At 40.1% G+C, this 23,236-nt stretch overlaps 1 protein-coding gene across 1 annotated transcript; it reads right to left on the reverse strand.

Annotated features, from left to right (window-relative positions):
• Positions 1-2,880: 2,880 nt before the first annotated feature.
• On the reverse strand, positions 2,881-4,944 carry LOC141614687 (uncharacterized). Its single transcript, XM_074433430.1, has one exon. It carries the CDS (start codon positions 4,942-4,944, stop codon positions 2,881-2,883), a length of 2,064 nt encoding a protein of 687 aa, XP_074289531.1.
• Between the last annotated feature and the right edge of the window lie 18,292 nt (positions 4,945-23,236).

Below are 23,236 nucleotides of genomic sequence, written 5' to 3' on the forward strand. Positions count from 1 at the left end.
AAAAATTTCCAAGTAGAGCATCGGTTGTTGGGGCATTTCGTTCCTACGTGATATGTTGCCAAAACGTTGGCATCTATCACAAGTAGTAACGAAAATATGAGCATCTTTAAACAACTTGGGCCAATAGAAGCCGCACTCAAGGATTTTACGTGCCGTTCTATGCGGCCCAAAGTGACCCCCACAAGCGTACTCATGGCAATGCTTTAGGATGGACGGGATTTCTACATCCGGCACACAACGGCGGATGACTTGGTCTTGGCACATTTTCCACAAATATGGCTCATCCCATATATAGAACCTAGAATCGGATTTGATCTTGTTCCTTTGACTAGATGAAAGGGAGGTGGGAAACTTCTTGGTGACCATGTAGTTTACCAAGTTGGCATACCATGGCTCCGTCATCCTCAAACTATAAAGAGATTCATGAGGCAAACTCCCATCGACTACCCCCATTCGTTGCATTTGTTGATCATTAAGTTGTAGTCGACTTAGGTGGTCGGCCACCACATTTGCCAATCCCTTTTTCTCTCTTATCTCTATGTCAAACTCACTAAGTAGGAGAACCCACCTCATTAATATTGGTTTGGAGTCCTTCTTGCTCACAAGTTGAGTGATGGATTTGTGATCGGTATAGACAATCACCTTGACTCCTAGTAAGTATGAGCGGAACTTCTCTAGAGCATATACCACCGCCAAGAATTCCTTCTCGGTGAGGGTGTAGTTTCGTTGAGCATCATTCAAGAGAGATGAAGCATATTGAATCACATATGAAGCTTTGTCATCCTTTTGTCCCAATACGGCTCCAATGGCAAAATCGCTTGCATCGGTCATGATCTCAAAAGGCCGATCCCACTTGGGTGCTTGAATGATTGGGGCCGATATAAGTCTCTCCTTCAACAAGTCAAATGCTTCCCTACAATGATCATCAAACACGAACTCCACATCCTTGTGCAAAAGTTTGCACAAGGGGTTAGCGATTTTGGAGAAATCTTTAATAAACCTTCGATAAAAACCCGCGTGTCCCAAGAACGACCTCACGTCTCGAGTATTAGATGGATACGGTAAGGTTTTAATCACATCTACCTTTGCCGTATCCACCTCAATCCCTCTTTTCGACACTATGTGCCCTAACACGATTCCGCTACTCACCAATAAGTGACACTTTTCAGAATTTAAAACAAGGTGAGAGTCTATGCACCGTGATAGGACCATAGCGAGGTGGTCTAGACACGAGTCAAATGAGTCCCCATGGATGGTGAAGTCATCCATGAAGACTTCCAAAATGCGCTCCACATAGTCCGAGAAAATGCTCATCATGCATCGTTGGAAAGTGCCGGGGGCATTGCACAATCCAAAAGGCATGCGGCGGTAAGCATAAGTACCAAATGGGCAAGTAAAGGTTGTTTTGGATTGATCCTCCGGGTGAATGGGGATTTGAAAATACCCTAATATCCATCCAAAAAACAATAGTACTCTTTTCCACCTAACCTCTCTAGCATTTGATCTAGAAAGGGTAGGGGGAAATGGTCCTTCCAAGTGACTTGGTTGAGGCGGCGATAATCAATACACACCCTCCATCCCGTTTGTAAACGGGTGGGGATCAATGCCCCTTGAGGGTTTTTGATTACCGTCACCCCTCCCTTCTTTGGCACAACTTGAGTAGGACTTACCCATTGGGAGTCACTAATAGGAAAGATAATACCCATTTGGAGAAGTTTGATAATTTCTTCCTTGACAACTTCCATCATGGGTGGATTGAGCCTCCGTTGTGGTTGCCGGACGGGTTTTGCATCCTTTTCCAATCGAATTTTGTGCATGCAAGTGCTTGGACTTATTCCCTTGATATCCGCGATGCTCCATCCAAATGCTTCTTTGTATTTATGCAAAATATCCACCAATCTCCGCTCTTGATCACCCTCAAGTTGGTTTGAAATGATGAGAGGTAGAGTGTTGTTTTCCCCAAGAAACACGTACTTCAAGTGGTCGGGGAGTGGTTTTAGATTGGGGGTGGGTGGCTTAATGATGGATGGAAGTGGTCTTTCAAGGGAGGCTTCTAGGGGAAGGAATTTGGGGTAACTAGGATTTGTCTTCAAGCAAAACAAGTATTCGGGAAACAGGGGATTTGGCAGACTGCCGAGGGGATGGCAGACTGCCATGGCAGACTGCCGTGGGTCCGCAGATCGCCGTGGCGGTCATGGTGGTCATGGCATCGCTCAAACCCCCGATTCCGTCCTCTATCTTTTCCATTTGATCGTCATCAAGGGTTACTTCCTCCTCTAACTTGTTGACATAATCCTGCACATCATTAGACAACAAAAACCGCAACCCTTCTTTCTCGACATTGTTAGTGAGGGCCACCTCAAGTGGGTCCCTATGACACAACATATAAACTTGAGAGGTAATTGGTTCAATGATGTCTAAGAAATAACATGAATGTGAATCGCTAGGTTGTTTCATAGCATCATAGATGTTGTACGTGAGTTTCCTTCCATCAAATTCCATAGTGAGGTTCCCATTAGACACATCAATCTTGGTTTTAGAGGTCTTCATAAAAGGCCTCCCCAAAAGTATTGGAGTGGCCCTCGAGTCGGCTTCCATGTCAAGAACATAGAAGTCGGCCGGGAAGGTTAAGTGATCTACCTCTACCAACACATCTTCCACCATCCCCTTTGGGTATATGTTTGAGCGATCCGCAAGTTGGATCACTACATCGGTTTTGTTCAATGGTGGAAGTCCCAAAGTCTCATAGAGGGCATATGGCATAACATTGATTGATGCACCAAGGTCTAACATAGCATGAGTGAAACTTTTGTCCCCAATAGAGCATGGTATGGTGAACATTCCCGGTCACCACACTTTTTGGGAAGTGATTTTTAAAAATCATGCGGAGACATGTTCACTTACCCGTACTCTTTGGGTTCCCTTCCTTGGGCTTCTCCTAGGTGTGCAAAGTTCCTTGAGAAACTTTGCATACCTAGGTACACCTTTCAAAAGATTTAGCAAAGGGATATTTACTTCACACTTCCTAAAAGTTTCATAGAGATCCTCATCTCTTTCGACTCTTTTAGAATGTGTGAGAGCACTAGGAAAAGGTACCTCCACAACATATTCTCTCTCGATCTCCTCAACATGATCCTTGGTTTTGTTGCTTTCACTCTTTTCTTTGTCATTCCTCAAGGGACTCTTCTCCTCTTCTCCATTAGTTTTAGAGGGTGTCTCTTTCTCTTTCTCAACCACTAGCTCTTCTTCAATTTGTTCCTCAATGTCAATGACCCTCTCATGTGACTTGGCCTTCCTCTTCTTCTTCGGGGGAGATTCTAGGGTTCTCCCCTTTCTCAAAGTCATGGAGCTTGCATTTTCCTTTGGTGGAAATGTTGTAGATGGAATTGAGTTAGAGTTCCTTTGATTGTTCTTGGCCATTTCTTGTGCAAGTTGGCCAAGTTGGATCTCAAGGTTCTTCACCCTAGCATCACTTGAAATTTTGTCCGCATCCATTTTGTCAAACCTCTTGGTATTTTCGGCTTGTCCTTTCATGATCATCTTAAACATCTCATTTGTAGACAAATCTTCATTTCCTTGGGAGGAAGAGCCCCCTCCTTGTTGGAAGTTCTTGTGGTTACCTTGGAAATTCCCTTGGTGTCCTTGGTTTCCAAATTGGAAGGATCCTCCCTTGGCTTGTTGATGATTGTTGTTTCTTTGGTAATTGGAGTTTTGTCCTTGAGAGTTGGAGTTCTTCAAGTGGTTGAATTGACCATTTTGGAAGCTCTTGGAAGTATCCCCTCCCCAACTAAGGTTTGGATTGTCCCTTGACCCAATGTTGTAAGTATTGCCACTCGGATCATACTTATAATACCCTCCCCCATTGGGGTTCCTAGAGTTGTATTGACCGTGCATCATGGCACTCACATTCTCCTTGCTTATTCCTTGCTCTTCCATGATGGGACAAGTTTCCATTGGGTGTGGCCCTTGACAAAAATTACACTCCACATTAGATCCTTGTGCTCCTCCTTGATTGTTCCCCACTAGTTGAGCAACCATTTTTGTGAGATCATCCACGGTTTTCTCAAGCTTGTGGGAGGAAGGAGAAGGTGTCTCAATGGAGTTAATAGTCTTTGACCCTTGGCTTCTTCCATAGTTCCTTGTGCTAGCGGCCAACCTTTCTATGATTTCATTTGCCTCCGCCACGGAATAGTTGTCAACTCCACCACCCGTAGCGGAATTAACCATGATTTGGTATTGTTGTGTAAGACCATCACAAAAGTTGACCAAAAGGTCATCACCACTAAGACCATGGTAAGGACATTGAGCAACTAACTTCTTGAATCTCTCCCAATACTCATACAAGCTCTCACTTGCATCTTGCTCCGGAGAAGTGATGGCTTTCTTTGCATGGTTATGTCTTGAGTCGGGGTAGTATTTTTCAAGAAAAGCCGCTTTCATGTCCTTCCAAGTACGGATTGTACCCGGTTGAAGATAAAACAACCAATATTTTGCCCCATCTTGTAGTGAAAATGGGAAAGCTCTCAACTTAAATTGATCTTCCGTGACACCATTTGGAATGGCACCTTCACACATCATATGGAATTCGGAAAGATGGCGATTTGGGTCATCCCCCGCATGTCCATGAAACTTTGGGGGGTTGTGAATGAAATAGCCCTTCAATTCAAAGTTGGCATTAGCCCCCATGGGTGGGTAGGCAATGCAAAGAGGTTGAGTGTCATAATTCCTTGCCCGGAGCTCCCTAATAGTTCTAGTATCATTCGCCATTTGAGGGTATTCCACTTCAATTGGGTCTACTTCAATTGGTTCTTCTAAAGGTGTTTCCTCCACTCTATGCTCTCTTTGTGGTCTTTGGTACCAAGGGTTAGTGAATAGCCAAGAATATGCTCCAAAAGCGTCTTCTTCCACGGGGGTTGATTCACCGTGTTGTGGAGAGCTAAACATAAACCTTCGCACTATACGCACAAGTTAGAACTTCCACGTACTTATCAAAACAAAAAGAAGAGAAATAACTACTAACATGCAATTTAACAATCAATCTTTTACAAAGACTAACTACACTAATTAAAGACCAATAGTTGAAAAACAAGCTTTAGCTACGTTGCCCTCCCCGGCAACGGCGCCAAAATTTGATAAGAGTAAAACTAGGTGTCGTAATACTAGAATTAACTACCAAATTAACAATTTATAAGCCTAACTAAACTTCACTAACTTCAAGCAATAAAGTAGTAAATTGGCAAGCTAGGGTCGAACCCAAGGGAAGAACTTTTGAACTAAAGACTTGAATTTTTAACTATATAGCAACTAATTGGTATTCTATTAACTAATTAAGACTCTAACCACTATTAAGACTTACTAACTAAGTTTATCAACAAACAATGGTTATGGACAATGGTAAACAAGTGGTGACATAAATGGAGAAAGTTTGGTTTTGAAGTAGCATAAGGAAAAGTAAAGATGCAATTTTTACTCATAGAAGCAAAACAACAAACACTAGATATGCAACAATCAAATATGGGAAAGACTTGGTGTAATCTTCTCTTAGTAATCCAACAATGACAAAGTTTGACTCTTTTCTCTCTATTGTTATCTATCCAATACTATCATCTCAAGAAATTGACACACACAATTAAACCATATATGTGAGTCCTTCAATTCCAACCACAACTCATTAAACCATGAATCAAAACTAGAATTGAGCATGAAGCTTTTGCCAAGAGATGTAAGCTAGAATCAAATCCTACTAGATTAAACCATGCTAGCAAGAAAAGACATGTAATTTCCTACTTGAAATATGAATCCTTTAAACCAAATCAACATACAACAAGTTTGCTCCAAACAATTCTAGATAGATTAAACCATTTCTCTAGAATTTGCAATAGATGGGTAAATAAGATGCAAGAGTGATCAATTCATACATTCATCTACTCAACATAAGAATTTAAGAACAAAGGAAAGAACAATAGATAAATTGAGAGAGATTTAAGAGTCTTACAACATCAAAGTTGGATACTTTGATCAAATTACACCAAGTAAAGGGAAGATTAGCCTTCCATATTCTTAGAAAAACCCAAGAATTGAAGAAAGATTAACATCCAAGCTAAAAGATTACAAATTCCTTAATAAAAATCCAAGCTTTCTTAACACACAAGCCTTTTTGAATTACTCCTAAACAAGAAGATTTTTAGGTCTCCAAAATGTGAACTATTTATAAGGCTGCACACGAATCTAGGGTAATACGGGATTTGGGCTTAAATTTAAGCCAACGGGCTTAATAAAAGTCACGAGTACAGCACAACGGCAGTCTGCCGGATGAGTGGCAGACTGCTGCGGCAGACTGCTGCGGCAGACTGCTGCGGCAGACTGCCGTCTGGAGGGCAGACTGCCATGGCAGACTGCTGCTGATGGTGGCAGTCTGCCAAAAGAGCCTGGAACGAATTTATTTCTTCACTTCCTCAACACGAGCTCTTCACTACTTAGCCTTCATACTTCCTAGCAGGGAATGTCGGCTCCGTAACTGGTTCATGTAAGGTCGTCTCCGCGTGATTGGTTGTCTACTAGTGTGGCTAGAGGTTCGCTCTTTGGATTCCGGGTTCTATCCTCATACGAAGCTCCACACGTGAATCAAAACGCATTAGTTATGACAATCATCGGGACGGGAAGATTAACTCTTGATTCCGACAAAAAGACCCTTAATTAAAAGCATACTTGGCCTAAAAAGGCCCTAGTGACTCGACACTTCTTGACTCTATCAACAGTCTATCTTATCTTTATACTTTCCCAGCCAATCCATCCCAACTATCATCTCAAAACCGTTAAAAGGAAACTCTAGCAAGTCTAACGGTAAATCAACTTGCCCAACTATCATAGGTACATCTCTATATAACCTCCCACATGATACCGACTCGCCCGAAGGTATAAAAACTTTCTCACTAACAGACTCATATACCCTCAAACCCAACCGTTTAACATGACTCTAAGATACAAACGACTGAGAAGCCCCCGAATCAAACAAAACAAAGGTATGAATACCGTTAACAAGAAAAGTACCAGTGATAACGTGTGCATCATCTTCAGCTGCTTTCTTCTCCATCATGAACAGCTTTCCACTGGTCTTCTGTCCACCTCCCTGAACAGTACTAGCTGATGTGGTCGGCTTAGCACCCGACCATTGATTATTGTTGTTGTTGTTCGTCGGTGGTTTCTGATAAGAAATATCGTCGTTGCGGTTACCTCCACCTTGATAGCTCTGACTTCCCCGGTTAGACCACGATCCAGTCGGTCTATTGCTCGCATAGCTCTGCGCAGGTCTCTGGAAAGTTCCAGGTGCACTCATGCACTCATGTCTCTTGTGGCCTACACCACCACAACTATAGCAGGTCGTTCCCCAACTCCCACTAACGCTCCCACGACCACGCCCAAATGAAGCCCCAGCACTGAACCCTGACCCAGAAGAAAACCCTCTAGCCTGATTGTGGTTGCCTTTGTTGTGACTAGATTGGCCACCACCCTCGCTCTCAGACTTTGTTTTCTCCACACCCACTCTCTCCTGAGCCATCTCCACTAACCTCTCAGCTCTTCCAGCCCTCTCATAAGCTTCCTTAACGTTAGTAAGGACTCCCACAGGTAGCTTATCCATGACCTTAGGGGTCAATCCCCTCTCAAACCTCAGCGCTAGATTCTCCTCACTCAAACCCATATCCTCAGCATACCTAGTGTGACACCCTCATTTTTAGAGTAAAATAAACACGTAAAATTGTACGGAAAAACTGACAGGATATGTTTGTAATTGGTTCAACCAGATAAAACCTGTAATTTTAAAAACTTTTCTAAACCAACCACAAACACTTCCAAATGAAGAGTGCCAAAACCTGCAAATACTAACACCCTAATTTACATAACATGCTAAAGTTGCGAGAATAAAGTGATACAAACCAAAATAAGAGAGGGAGACATATGTCCCTTCAAAATATAAACACAACCAAATGTTTAAAGGTTTACTACAAAATAGCCAAACTAAGTCCAAGGTTCTTTTGCTCACTAGCTCGTCTGTGACCCCATCTAATCATCATCAACTCACAATCGCATTTTATACAAACACGAAAGCCACAATTCAGTGGGGAGTAACTTCGAGTCCTCCCAGCCACGAAATGTCATATTTAATATAACATGTAACGTAACATGTAAACCACATCACAAATAATCTAGATATCAAATATTCTAACAAGTGAACTCTAAACTGACCAAATTAAACTATCATGTGAAACATATAACAAGCAGTAATCCAAACTTTATCAATTATAACCGGCTTGCATCTCACCTATTACAATTTATAAAATCACCATACAAGAAAGGACAATATATCAAAGACAGGCATAAGTTCTTAGTACGGTCAATAGTCACTCTGTAACTCGAGTCTATACCACGAGGTAGGGAAGGTAATCGAACCGGTATCTTGGCTCAGAGGTTCTATCAAAACATGGCCAAGACACAACACAACCCTAGCCTAAAATCTGCAAGAGACCTAGACATGCGGATATACACCACCGCACCCAAGACCCACAATTTTTCTAAAACAAAGTGAGTACCCTAAGGAGTCCACCAAAGGGTTGGCTAGTACTTAAGCTGACCACTTACTATCAAAATAAGTAACGAGGTCATGCCCCAACTTGGATATAAACCCACCAAGTCAGGAACACAGAGGCTATCAAGCAGTGAACATACACTCGTCAAAGACTATAATGGCCTATCTATGATGAAGGCCGAAATACTCACCTAGGACCTAAATAAAACCAATCTAGGTCCCAGCTTGAATACTTTAGCCCACACCACACAAGACAAGTAGGACACCCAATTAACCAAAAGAGAGGCAAAGAGTCCAAACTTGACAATATTAAAGGTTTCAGGGAATCTATGGCCGTTTCTACAACATAAGAAACCATTCAAATCAACCAACAACATATGTGAAATAAAAACATAATAAATGGCCTAAAACAAGAGTAAGGCCAATTATCCAATTTACACAATAATTTCATCCAACCGAATTTTTACCCGCAACCCCAGTCTGCGCGACAGTGCGGGTTAAATCGCGGCTGACCAATCACACAATTGACTGACATCGATTCAGTCAAAGGGACCAAGGGCTCAGTTTTCGGCATAATCATCCAAACATTACAATTATCGCTACAAAATTCATTTTAAGCCTATTCATTACAATTTCATATTATAACCTATCCTAACATGTGCAAACTACTAATATAAGCATAATTTTACCAACATCATTATATCCACTACTAACATTATTCATTTCATATGATTACCCATTTACTACTTATACTAAATATAACATTAATTAACCCGAAACGACGAACAACGCATGAAAAACCGCGAATCAAACAACGGGCCGACCGGGCCAACCCCAAGGCAGCCGTGGGCCTGCTCAGGGCCTGCCGGGCCTCTTGGGCCTAGTGGGCCGCCACCCCAAACCCTCCATTTCTCCATTTTTGTTCAGTTTAACATCGTCTGAAACATCAATTAGTCATTCCCAATTCATTCCCATACTAATATGTGAACTTAAACATACAAAAGACATGAATTAGACATGAATTTAACCCATATTATCATGTGAAATAAACCACTCAATTAACAATCACAAAATCATACAAAAAGCAACGAATGTGACATTTAATCGTCGAGTAACTCGAAATATGTTACCTTAAGCTAGAAAAAAGCAAATAACCCTTGAGAAAACCCTAAAAACAGTAGCTACCCATCATCCTCTACTATATAGGAGTCCCCTATATCATCCTCATAATCTCCACCTATTAAAAACAACAAAAACACAACAATAATCACTAAAACCGAAATTATGCCCCAAAATCATCTTAAATCAACATAATGAAAACTGAAATTAAAACATACTAGGATGTAGATCTTGAAGAGAGGATTCCGAAAATATAAATTTTGCGAAAATCGGACTAGAAACGAAGAAATTATGATGAAATTACGATTGTAAGATTATCTTTTTTTTTGTGTGTGTGGATTTCGGTCAAGAGGCATAAAAGAAGAACAAAGGAAGTTCTAGGAAGGAATGGGAAGGAGGAAAAGGAGGTGTGCCGAGAAAGGAGAAAGAGGAGCGGGATTTGGCGGAATTTCATTAGTCGGTTTTGGCTCGTTTCGACGATAATTAGAACCGTTTGTCAAATACAAATTCCGACAAGGCCAAAGTTCTTAAACATGAGATTACAAGAAGATTGAGTACTCATATGACCCATTTCCAAAACCGTTTACCCAATTTTCACAGAGTTGCCATTTTTCCCGATATGCCCTTATTTCGAAATAAAAGGTTTTTACACGGTTTAAACTATTTTTAAACATTTCGAAACTATCAAAATAAATACTTTACTTCAAAATATAATAGAATTATATTTCTTTGAATTATTTTTACTTCAAATACATTAATATTAAATTCAACTTGACTAATAAATTACTTCCGCAATATAATAACGGTCCGAAATTACGGGGTGTTACAATCACCCCTCCTTTTAAAAAGTTTCGTCCTCGAAACTTAGAGGAGAAATTATAGTAAACAACATCTTAATAATATAGTCATAAGAAAAGTATAGGTATCTTTCCAATGAAACGGTGATACTCTTGTTGATCGCACAAGAACATCCACACTTCATATCAAGATATAAAAACATTTCTACACCAATAAATGAGAAAACCCATTATTGGGACGTCTCCAATAACGAGATTTAACACTCATTAATGTTAAAATCATTAAAAATCATAAAAGTATTTTCAAAATTCTAGTTCAAAGTTTTATTATCAGGGACAAATCAAAATACGAAATCATTCGCCGATAAGTGCAGAACTAGTTACTAGACATCTCTAATAACGAATCCCGACAACGAATCAACTCCAAAACAAAATGAAAGCGAAAGGTTAAATGCAATTGTTATAGAAAAATGGTAAATCATTTTTCAAACTTTCCAAAAGTCAAGTTTTCCAAATCTAATACAAAGTTTAACAATGAATTGAAAAGTTAACTCACATTGGTCCGAACTTACACAAAACGAGAAATAGCTTAGGTATCAAATCGAACACTAAAGTTGAAAGAGAGTGAGGAATCATTTTCAAATGTTATAGAAAGAGGTCAATTTGTAGATTTAACTCCCAATTCAAAATATTGAACCAAAAGTTTACTCAAACTAGATAGAATCTATGCAAGATGGAAAACCACTCGGGAACGCGGAGTGCAACTCGCGATAGGGAACTCACAACCAACAGATCAGAAGGAACTGAACTCTTGAAGGTGGAATTTTTGGATGAAGTCAACAAAGATGTCAATGAACAAGACGCTTTACTCATAAAGTCAAACGAGTTCCAAAAAGGCGAACCCAACGGAACAAGCCAGAATAGCAAGAATGACAATTGTCGGAGATCGGAATTAGGAAGATCGGTACCTCGAGAAAGGTTCACTCAATTTCCAACCACAGAGTCATCCTACTAGGTCCTCCGAACATCAACAGGGCAAAAACCAGAGGCCACACTAATCCAAAGAGCCATCAGAACCACTCAACGACAAGTCTACTTATAAGCTAATCTTTGAGACAATCATATCCTCTACAATTATAACTTAACAATTTCCCAATCAAAATGTTTCCACCAATATCCTCCACCGAACAAAATCAAAATTCAAAGTCGAAACTAGTAACAATATTATACCCTTACCAAGATTCAACATTCCCAAACGCATTCCTACTTGAAACCAACCCGCAAGCAACAAGTTGCACTATCCGATCCATAATTAGCACTAACTATAAGATAAATGGGTTCATCACACAAATCATCTGATCAGTTTACTCAAGATTCACTATCCTACTTCCCAACAATATTCCAATTCCAATAGAAAGATTCCTCAAAGACTTAAATATAAGGTCCAAACTTACAATAACATTCCACTAACTTAGCTATCAATCCCCAATACCGTAAAGTAAGGCTCAGATGACAAACGAACAATCCCCGAACGAACAATGCCCAAAACAAATCCAAAATAACCATAAGAATACTCCACCAAGGTAAACTAATCCCATTAGTCTCATCATCAAATCGAAACCAAAGTGAGTCTTATACCACCAAATAACGCGAACCTCAAATCGCAAGGAGACTACAACATTTCCATCATAAGAATTCCATCAAAAATCTAGCTCTCATATTACATGGTCAAATACAGACACAAACTCCTACACCAATTCCCGACAAAAACCAAAATACAAAAAATCCTCAAATCACATCCCACTAACTCTGTAAACATGGTCAACAAGGCACCAACTATACTAAGTAGATAAGGAGTGATAACGGAATAGAGAAACGGTAAAATATTTTCGAAGGGTACATGAGCATGACAAGTTAGGAAACTAGGGAGTCGGACCGTAAAGATAATGGTTGACAGAAATAAGAGGTACTCGAGTTAAGAAGATATCTCGGGCAAGAAGAAGATACGTAAACTTTGGCATAAATACAGGGTTCAACGAACGCTAAAGAGAAGGAGAGGAGAACAGAAGCGGCATAATGAAAGGATTACCGCTTAACCAAGCGCTCCTCAGAGCTTATGATCAAGGACGAAGGGAATTTAGACAACACTCAAAACGGTTCCAAAAACTTCCTAACAACAAAACTCATAACCACATCACTCCCAAGGGTTTCCTCAATCGCTCATGTTACCTCATCCTAATCTATTCCCTGAAACAAGGTACTCCACTATAAGTGTGATCTTATCTCTCCAAATCCTCAAACATACAGAAACAATTTCACAAGCCTAAGGTCAAGGCTTCCAACAAAGCTATATTCGTATCCAACTAGGGTCAATTATGGGTTCCTCAAATATTCCCCAAGGTTCTCCTTTCAAAACAAGGTAGTAACATACCAACCCAAAATCTGAAAAATCAATAGGATCTCAAGTTTCTCTATCCTTTTACTTATTAAGGATTCCCAAAAGCGGAACTACACTCAGCTACAACATCATCACATCATCTCAAGTACCCAACGCGACCTCAAGGTCTATAAAACTATAGGGTTAACAAATTCTTCTCCATACTAAGTCTCTCTCAACTCAAGAACTCTCAAGAGCCAACTAATACCAGATCACATCACCAATCCATTATGGTCATCAACATCCCAAAGAGTATTCTTTCACATTTGACATCTTAAAACTTACTTACCATTAAAATTCCTCAAGAAACAAGGGCTTAAATGTAACAACACTTTATCACCTCAAAATTCCTAAAACCATAAATTGAAACTATGTTCTTTAACCTAATAATTGGTGACAACCATACCTCAAGTAGTAATCAATACCACTCGCTAAAACCAACTAAAAATCCCACATTTAACATTTCTCTCATGGTAACTTATACATTATCAAACCCTCATATCCAAAGTGATTATGGAAGCCAACCACAACCTCGACTACTCAGTCAATCCTATATCCTCAAATTCACCATTCAGTTTCATTCATTTAAAGTCAAGTACTAAGCACTAGTATCCCAAACATAAAAAACAATGTCATGTTCCATAACCTTAGTAACCAATGCAACTCACACTTGGCACACAAAATCCACCAATCCAACGCACTCACTTTATCAAGGATCTATGGGTTTAAGAACCATCAAGTATGTCTCATCACACTACCTAAGTCTTTCCAACATCAAATCCTCTCAAAACCAGGAAAGGGTCGAACACCAACAAACTCCTCAAAGATCAAATTTCCAACCAAGGTCAACATTCCTCAAAAGAAAGAGTACCATCAAAAGGTGTTAAGGGAGGATAAGCAAGGAACAAAGGACAAGTTAGAGAATATAAGAGTGACTTACAAGGAATAAGAAAAGAGGATTTAGAAGAAGGAGTAGGCATTAAGAAGTAAAGAACGGGGCAAGGTACACAAAGAATGAGAAACATCTTCGAGGAAGTAGAAACATTCTTCAAAGTTGAACAAATCTTCAATCCTCAGCAATAGGCACCAAATCTTGATCACCACATTGTTAAGCTCACAATCATTGATCCAAGGACACAACACTCATTAAATGACAATCAACAAACATGTTAGAACCTACCAAAGAGCAATCACAAAGAGACTACAACATAAAATCCTAAATCTACCCATCCTACCCATCTCTCAAGTTTATTATTTTAAGGTCAAATTATTTATATTGGGGTGCACAAACGTGCGTCGGGAGCAACAAGCTCTGATACCAACTGTGACACCCTCATTTTTAGCATAAAATAAACACGTAAAATTGTACGGAAAAACTGACAGGATATGTTTGTAATTGGTTCAACCAGATAAAACCTGTAATTTTAAAAAAATTTCTAAACCAACCACAAACACTTCCAAATGAAGAGTGCCAAAACATGCAAATACTAACACCCTAATTTACATAACATGCTAAAGTTGCGAGAATAAAGTGATACAAACCAAAATAAGAGAGGGAGACACATGTCCCTTCAAAATATAAACACAACCAAATGTTTAAAGGTTTACTACAAAATAGCCAAACTAAGTCCAAGGTTCTTTTGCTCACTAGCTCGTCTGTGACCCCATCTAATCATCATCAACCTGTCAATCGCATTTTATACAAACACGAAAGCCACAATTCAGTCGGGAGTAACTTCGAGTCCTCCCAGCCACGAAATGTCATATTTAATGTAACATGTAACGTAACATGTAAACCACATCACAAATAATCTAGATATCAAATATTCTAACAAGTGAACTCTAAACTGACCAAATTAAACTATCATGTGAAACATATAACAAGCGATAATCAAACTTTATCAATTGTAACCGGCTTGCATCTCACCTATTACAATTCATAAAATCACCATACAAGAAAGGACAATATATCAAAGACAGGCATAAGTTCTTAGTACGGTCAATAGTCACTCAGAACTCGAGTCTATACCACGAGGTAGGGAAGGTAATCGAACCGGTATCTTGGCTCGGAGGTTCTATCAAAACATGGCCAAGACACAACACAACCCTAGCCTAAAATCAAGCAGACCTAGACATGCGGATATACACCACCGCACCCAAGACCCACAATTTTTCTAAAACAAAGTGAGTACCCTAAGGAGTCCACCAAAGGGTTGGCTAGTACTTAAGTGACCTTACTATCAAAATAAGTAACGAGGTCATGCCCCAACTTGGATATAAACCCACCAAGTCGAACACAGAGGCTATCAAGCGGTGAACATACACTCGTCAAAGACTATAATGGCCTATCTATGATGAAGGCCGAAATACTCACCTAGGACCTAAATAAAACCAATCTAGGTCCCAGCTTGAATACTTTAGCCCACACCACACAAGACAAGTAGGACACCCAATTAACCAAAAGAGAGGCAAAGAGTCCAAACTTGACAATATTAAAGGTTTCAGGGAATCTATGGCCGTTTCTACAACATAAGAAACCATTCAAATCAACCAACAACATATGTGAAATAAAAACATAATAAATGGCCTAAAACAAGAGTAAGGCCAATTATCCAATTTACACAATAATTTCATCCAACCGAATTTTTACCCGCAACCCCAGTCCTGCGACAGGTACGGGTTAAATCGCGGCTGACCAATCACACAATTGACTGACATCGATTCAGTCAAAGGGACCAAGGGCTCAGTTTTCGGCATAATCATCCAAACATTACAATTATCGCTACAAAATTCATTTTAAGCCTATTCATTACAATTTCATATTATAACCTATCCTAACATGTGCAAACTACTAATATAAGCATAATTTTACCAACATCATTATATCCACTTCTAACATTATTCATTTCATATGATTACCCATTTACTACTTATACTAAATATAACATTAATTAACCCGAAACGACGAACAACGCATGAAAAACCGCGAATCAAGCAACGGGCCAACCCGGGCCAACCCCAAGGCAGCCGTGGGCCTGCCTGGGCCTGCCGGGCCTGCTGGGCCTAGTGGGCCGCCACCCCAAACCCTCCATTTCTCCATTTTTGTTCAGTTTAACATCGTCTGAAACATCAATTAGTCATTCCCAATTCATTCCCATACTAATATGTGAACTTAAACATACAAAAGACATGAATTAGACATGAATTTAACCCATATTATCATGTGAAATAAACCACTCAATTAACAATCACAAAATCATACAAAAAGCAAAGAATGTGACATTTAATCGTCGAGTAACTCGAAATATGTTACCTTAAGCTAGAAAAAGGCAAATAACCCTTGAGAAAACCCTAAAAACAGTAGCTACCCATCATCCTCTACTATATAGGAGTCCCCTATATCATCCTCATAATCTTCACCTATTAAAAACAACAAAAACACAACAATAATCACTAAAACCGAAATTATGCCCCAAAATCATCTTAAATCAACATAATGAAAACTGAAATTAAAACATACTAGGATGTAGATCTTGAAGAGAGGATTCCGAAAATATAAATTTTGCGAAAATCGGACTAGAAACGAAGAAATTATGATGAAATTACGATTGTAAGATTATCTTATTTTTTTTTGTGTGGATTTCGGTCAAGAGGCACAAAAGAAGAACAAAGGAAGTTCTAGGAAGGAATGTGAAGGAGGAAAAGGAGGTGTGCCGAGAAAGGAGAAAGAGGAGCGGGATTTGGCGGAATTTCATTAGTCGGTTTTGGCTCGTTTCGACGATAATTAGAACCGTTTGTCAAATACAAATTCCGACAAGGCCAAAGTTTTTAAACACGAGATTACAAGAAGATTGAGTACTCATATGACCCATTTCCAAAACCGTTTACCCAATTTTCACAGAGTTGCCATTTTTCCCGATATGCCCTTATTTCGAAATAAAAGGTTTTTACACGGTTTAAACTATTTTTAAACATTTCGAAACTATCAAAATAAATACTTTACTTCAAAATATAATAGAATTATATTTCTTTGAATTATTTTTACTTCAAATACATTAATATTAAATTCAACTTGACTAATAAATTACTTCCGCAATATAATAACGGTCCGAAATTACGGGGTGTTACACCTAGACTTCTCATTGAACTGCCTGTAGTACTCGGCCACAGACATGTCAGATGTCATCTTAAACCCATCAAACTCCTCTCTCAACTTACTCCTCACATGCTCTGGTACAAACTCTTTCCTCATAGCCTTACGAAACTCTTCCCAAGGTATAGCAGGTAAACCTTGGTTCGCGTACAACTCCTTAGCACTCACCTTCACCTTATCCCACCACTCGCCAGCTGCTTCCCTCAGATAGAACGCAGCTTGTTCTACTCTCATCTCATCAGGACAGTGAACCAAATCTAGTATGTTCTCCATCTCTCTATGCCAGTTATCAAGAAGGTTAGGCTCCCCAACCCCCTTGTACTCTTTCGGATTAAACCTCGCTATATAGAGGCTGATTTTAGAGTGATCAACCTCCTTCTCCTTATCCTTATCCTTATCCTTTCTCACATTCTTTAAAGCCTCCGTAAGAGCATCCTGATGCTCCAACATCTTAACGATATCATCTATGTTCATGAGCTCAGCTCTCGCATACAAAGCATTCTTCTTGGGCGGCATCTTGAAACTATATCAGAAAAGGGGTGGACATAAACATACGCACCAAAACCTCAAAACACGAAAGCAGGCTGCCCAGGACATACTCGATCGAGTGCCCAAACTTACTCGATCGAGTAACAGGCTACTCGATCGAGTGCCCACCATACTCGATCGAGTGCCCCGACTCCAGACCCCAAACAGACCTTCTGACCTCTAACATACTCGACCGAGTAGCCCGGCTACTCGATCGAGTGACCCCCTACTCGATCGAGTGCCCAAGGTACTCGATCGAGTGCCCAAAAACACGATTCTGGATTCAAAATCGTCAAATACCCACTCGATCAAGTCAGTCCCACTCGATCGAGTCATGCTAACTCGAAAACGCTACACGCATGTTATATCATATCCCAACATTATAAACAACTTTATAAACCCAACATTATATCATAGTTAAGCATACCATGCCACACAACTCCTCATATAATTAACGAAATAACTATATCATGTTATTAAACGCCACATAGTAAACATCCAACATGCTTCTTATACCAATCAACAGTTCTATATGCCTCATCAAGCTTTCATTCACAATCTCAACCTTCTACTCCACACATCCAACAATTACACATACTTCATCACATCCACACACAAGCTAACCAACAACACATACGACCTTGACATACACCCCCATGTGACCGGTTCAAAAATGTAGGGCAAGTTCGCGACTTCAGGACGTCTCCCAAGCCTTTGCATTAGCTCCTACAACCTTTACCCCGGGTTCAGTTTAATTGACTCCTTATATTCATTAGATTTATTGGTTACAGGTTTCAGGATCGCCACTCTGATACCATTTGTAACACCCCCATACTCCAAGTGCCTTACCAGGACCACTCAGGTATGAGGATACTACCATCTCGCTTACCCGAGGCATGATAATCATAAGACAATAACGAAACGACATTTAAATAGTATAACTTTAGTGAAAGGTTTACAATCCAAAACCAATTCCCAAAATACGGGTACAAGTTCTCAAACCAATTGTCTAAACAACTAAAAGCAAAGTTTATTAAACTACTAAGCTACAGCAGAAGAATTCTATCATCAGACAATGGCACCTCCCAGCATTCCCATGTAACTCAACTCAAACCTGCTCAATGACTGCTCACCATCCCCGAATGGATCACCACAGGTTTTACAAACAACAACACGGGGTCAGTACTAATCACACAGTTTATATATATATATATATATATCAACAATACGATAAACAGACAGCTCACACCGTTACACACACAATCACACCAGTCCCATTATTCTCAATCACCGACTGTCCACTGGACCAGCCCTGCCAGTGGGGGACCGCAGCCGAACCCACCAAATCCCCGCTCCTCATATTGAGCGATTTCCCTGTTCATTAATGTGCACATCCCCTTCCGTGGCGGGTTCCACGAAGGGCGAAACTAGGGCGTGAAGCCACTCCCGCAAGTGACTCCACTCAGCCGAGAACGCATCTCGAGAACCAGAGACAAACAATCACAATCAACAACCGTCACAACACAATTACGATATTAATCAATAATCATAACACATCAATCAACCAATATGGGACTAATACTGAGTAGGGAAACCCTACCTGGAAAGCACAACTATCAGACGGTCTCAACAGCTGTATCAAAATGCCTCTTCTACAAATCCTCCTCCTAACATACAAACACATAATCACTACCAATCATAATCTACAACAAAACCCCCAAACCCCATATTAAGGTTTAACCAACTTAAAGGAAAAACTATAAAAACGGTACATAGATCTTACCCTCGACGCAAGGATCTCAACGGTATAACGAAAGGTGAACTCCGACCTTCCAAACTCCGGGATTTGCTAACAATGCGATTAAAGCGAAGAACGTACTTTGTTTTCTCTCTTGACAGTAATTAGGTTTTGAAAAAAGTGTTTAAGAACAATGACGGAAGTAATATATACCTTAATCGCATAATTAACAAAACCAGAGAAATAACTCCCCGTAAACTGGCTACTCGATTGAGTAGCCAAGGTACTCGATCGAGTGCCCCCTTACTCGATCGAGTACCCACGTTACTCGATCGAGTACCCAACAGGTCAGAAACTATTTTAAATCGCAACTCACCCTTACTCGACAGAGTAAGGCCTACTCGATAGTCTCCAGAGACTCATAAATCCGTAGTATTACAATACGTCTACGTCATCATCGGCCCACACTCCATTGATAGTGTCAAGTTCTCTCAACCTTATAATCTCGGCCTCCAGTTGGATAATTTGGTCGATTAGTTCATCAACCACGACCACTACTTCTTGCATTGTATTATTTTGGGAGAAACTTAGTGGTGCACGTTCTTTGGGTGTTGTACTTGGATCACGTAGGGTTGCCACTACACTCTAGTTCCGAGACTTGCCAATTCACACTTTTTGCCCATGCGATAAAGTCGGTGATGGTTGGGGAAATGGTAGAGTAACTCCCGTCACTTTCTATGGCGTGGATCTCATATTCAACTGGAGAAATGAGGTGTGAACAATCTAAGGAAGATTCTTCACTTGTAATCATCAGAACTCCAAGAGGATTCTGAGTATTGTTTGGTTTACCTCCAGTCGGAATTGGTAGGCGACCGTCTTCAATCTGTCTTGAAGTACGTGATTTAGCTTGTAGCATTTCTCCGTGTCATTTCCCTTGCCTCTATGGTATTCACAGTATGAATCCTCATCCCAGAACTTGGATTTCTTTTCTGGTTCGGGCGTAGGGCCTATGGGTTGAATCTTACCCTGCTTCATCAATCTCTTTAGAGCATTAGAGTATGTATCCCCAATATTTGTTAACTTTATTGGTGGGGTACTCTTCTTAGATGGCTCAAGAAGTTTAACTTCATCAGTCTTGCTAGTAGAGCCGTAAGAACGACTTGTTGAGCCTTGATATCCACGACCTACCGTTTTGGACAAGAGCCCTTTACGGATGTCATCTTCGATCCTTGTTCCTAGTACAGTCAAGTCTTTGAAGGTCTTAATGTTTTGGTACCTCAAGTGACTTGTATAGATAGGTTTTAAATTGTCCATGAATTTCTCCACGAGGGTAGCTTCATCTGGACGTTCGACAAGTTGGGTACTAGTCTTCCTCCACCTACTTAGGAAGTCGGTGAAACCTTCTTTGTCATTTTGGGTAAGAACCTCTAAAGTGCGCATGTTGACTTGGATTTCGGCATTATCCGCATATTGCTTAGCAAACTCAATTGCGGCATCGTCCCATGTGGCAATCTCCTTGTGATCTAGAGAATAGAACCATTGTCTTGGGATGGTGTCAAGAGATGAAGGAAAGATCCTTAAGAACATCTCGAGTTCAATGCCTTTGATAGACATGTAATCCTTGACGACACGGATATGGTTCAAAGGGTTTTCATGCCCCTTGAATTTCGGGATATCTGTCGTGTTGAAGTTGGTTGGCAATTTGGAACTCACGGCCTCATATTTGCGATTATTTTCCCTATAGATATCATCCCCTTTGAGATACATCAATTGTTCCTCCAAGTATTGGAGTCGTTTCTCAGCTACAGTCATACCTACGGGAGGGTTGACCTCATGTGCTCTTGTGGAAGGATTTTCATTCCCGAAGTTGTTCACAAATTCATCAGACACTTCACTTTCTTGAGGAGGTAGCCTTGTTTCCACAGCATATATTCGACCCTCGATTGTGTCGAGGCGATCATACACTTGGTCTTGAGTGACTTGGAGACGAGCTAGCGCGACCAGGATTTGATCATTACCATTCTGGGGTTGGTTGTTGCTCACGTCGCTTGTGTCAGGCATCTTGGAAACTAAACAAGAGATTGACGACGAATCAAAACATGATCGACCATTCTAGCACGCTTACTCAAAAGACGTTTTGACTTGTAGAGTGGGAGTGTGCCACTTGTGTTAAGTGAGTTTTTGAAGAAATGACAAAGTTTGAAAATGTTGGTCCTAGTCAACTGTAGTGTAGTTGTAGGAGTTGACTCGAAGTGAGGTTTTGAAATGGGCTTTGAGGCCCGAATTTTGACTCGGCATTTGGACAGAGTTTTGACTGGTTTTGCGCTAATATAGGCCTTATTTTCGAATTTTTTACATTTTGCAAGAGATTTTGATTTTGACAAAAATCGTCCCGGTTTAGTTTAGAAATGGTGATCACGTATTGTACAAGCATTATAACGGGATGCTGAGTGCATTTAAAAGGGTTTTGGTTTAAAGGGTGGGTTGCCATACCGAACAATCAAACCCAGGGTCTGTGGAGAGGCTCGTACCAAACAAGAGTAAGGCCGATTCCTAGTCCATTTCCTCGAGTAGTGAAAGTCCTTGATACAAACAAGAGTAAGTACCATGGTATAGATGACGTCAATCGCTATCCATCCTTAGGCCCAAATAAGAACTAGGACTGTCTAGACGGGACTATTGGTCGAATGGGTTGGGTTGGGCCTTATGAAGGCCGAATAAACGATCTAGGAAGACCGAGTTATGAAAACCAACAACTGTCTTGTACAAACTATTCCCTAACCTTGTTCAAGTTTCACCCTTGGCTACACGTAAGTGTATTATCCCCAGCGGAGTCGCCAAACTGTGGACGCGGGGCCACGGGGGCAAAAAGCGAGCAAGCTTTTGTTATTTGCATTTTGGAGTCGCCACCAATTTATTGTGGAAAATTGGAAACCGTTCGAATACCTCGTGTCATGTCAAGACACAAAGTAGTGACATGAACACCAAGAACTCGTTACCCTTAGCATTCTATGTCTAGAATGGCTCTCGTGGATGCCAATGAACACGGATGTTCACAGAGATCTGGAGTAAGGGGTGAGGGTACGTATTAGGAAGTTCTTTTGATCGAACACCTAATTTCGCCCGCCTCGATAGCGGCCTCTACTAATGATTAGGGAAAATCATCTATACTCGATATGTTGAAGGTTATATGCATGCAATGCAACATTCATTATATTAATCCTAACATGTGAATTAATACTAAGTCGGTAAACATGTAGTTTAACATGCATTAATGTCGAGGTAGAAATTTATGTTAATTGCATGTGAAAGCATACAAACAACATGATAAAGAAATACAATAAAAATACAATAAAGAAAATTATAATAATTACAATGGGTTAATTGATTTACGTCAAAAATACATTAAAAACGGATGATTTGAGAAAAGAAGGAATAAATAAATGAATGAACAGATTAAGGTTTATAATACGAGTAATAGTTAATTAAATACGTAATTAATAAACTAGGTCAAAGCAAAAACGGGAGTTCAGAGACAGAACTCAACCCGGAATAGGCGCAGCAGAGCTACGTCCTTTGGAAGAGGCGCAGCAGTCGCTGCGTCTGTTCCTGAGTTCAGTTCTGGCTGTGAAGCCGGAGTTGCATCTCGTTAATATTCATTGGTAAATTTAATGCTAGATTAATGATATTTGACTCGGATAGAAGTGATTTAATATGTTATTTACATGTGATTGAGTCATAAAAACAATAAAACATGAACAAAACTAATTAGAATGAATTATTTCAAGATTAATTAGGAGGATTAATGATACAAATTAAACAAACTATTCAAATTAATGACGAACTACTAATGGCGATAATAAATAACAGATGAAAATAT

This window comes from Silene latifolia, chromosome 11 (assembly GCF_048544455.1).
Source record: "Silene latifolia isolate original U9 population chromosome 11, ASM4854445v1, whole genome shotgun sequence".
In the NCBI taxonomy this organism is placed as follows: Eukaryota; Viridiplantae; Streptophyta; class Magnoliopsida; order Caryophyllales; family Caryophyllaceae; genus Silene; species Silene latifolia.

Bases quoted from the DNA above. Each gene is read 5' to 3' on its own strand.
- LOC141614687 (XM_074433430.1), bottom strand. From the start codon at position 4,944: ATGTTTAGCTCTCCACAACACGGTGAATCAACCCCCGTGGAAGAAGAC.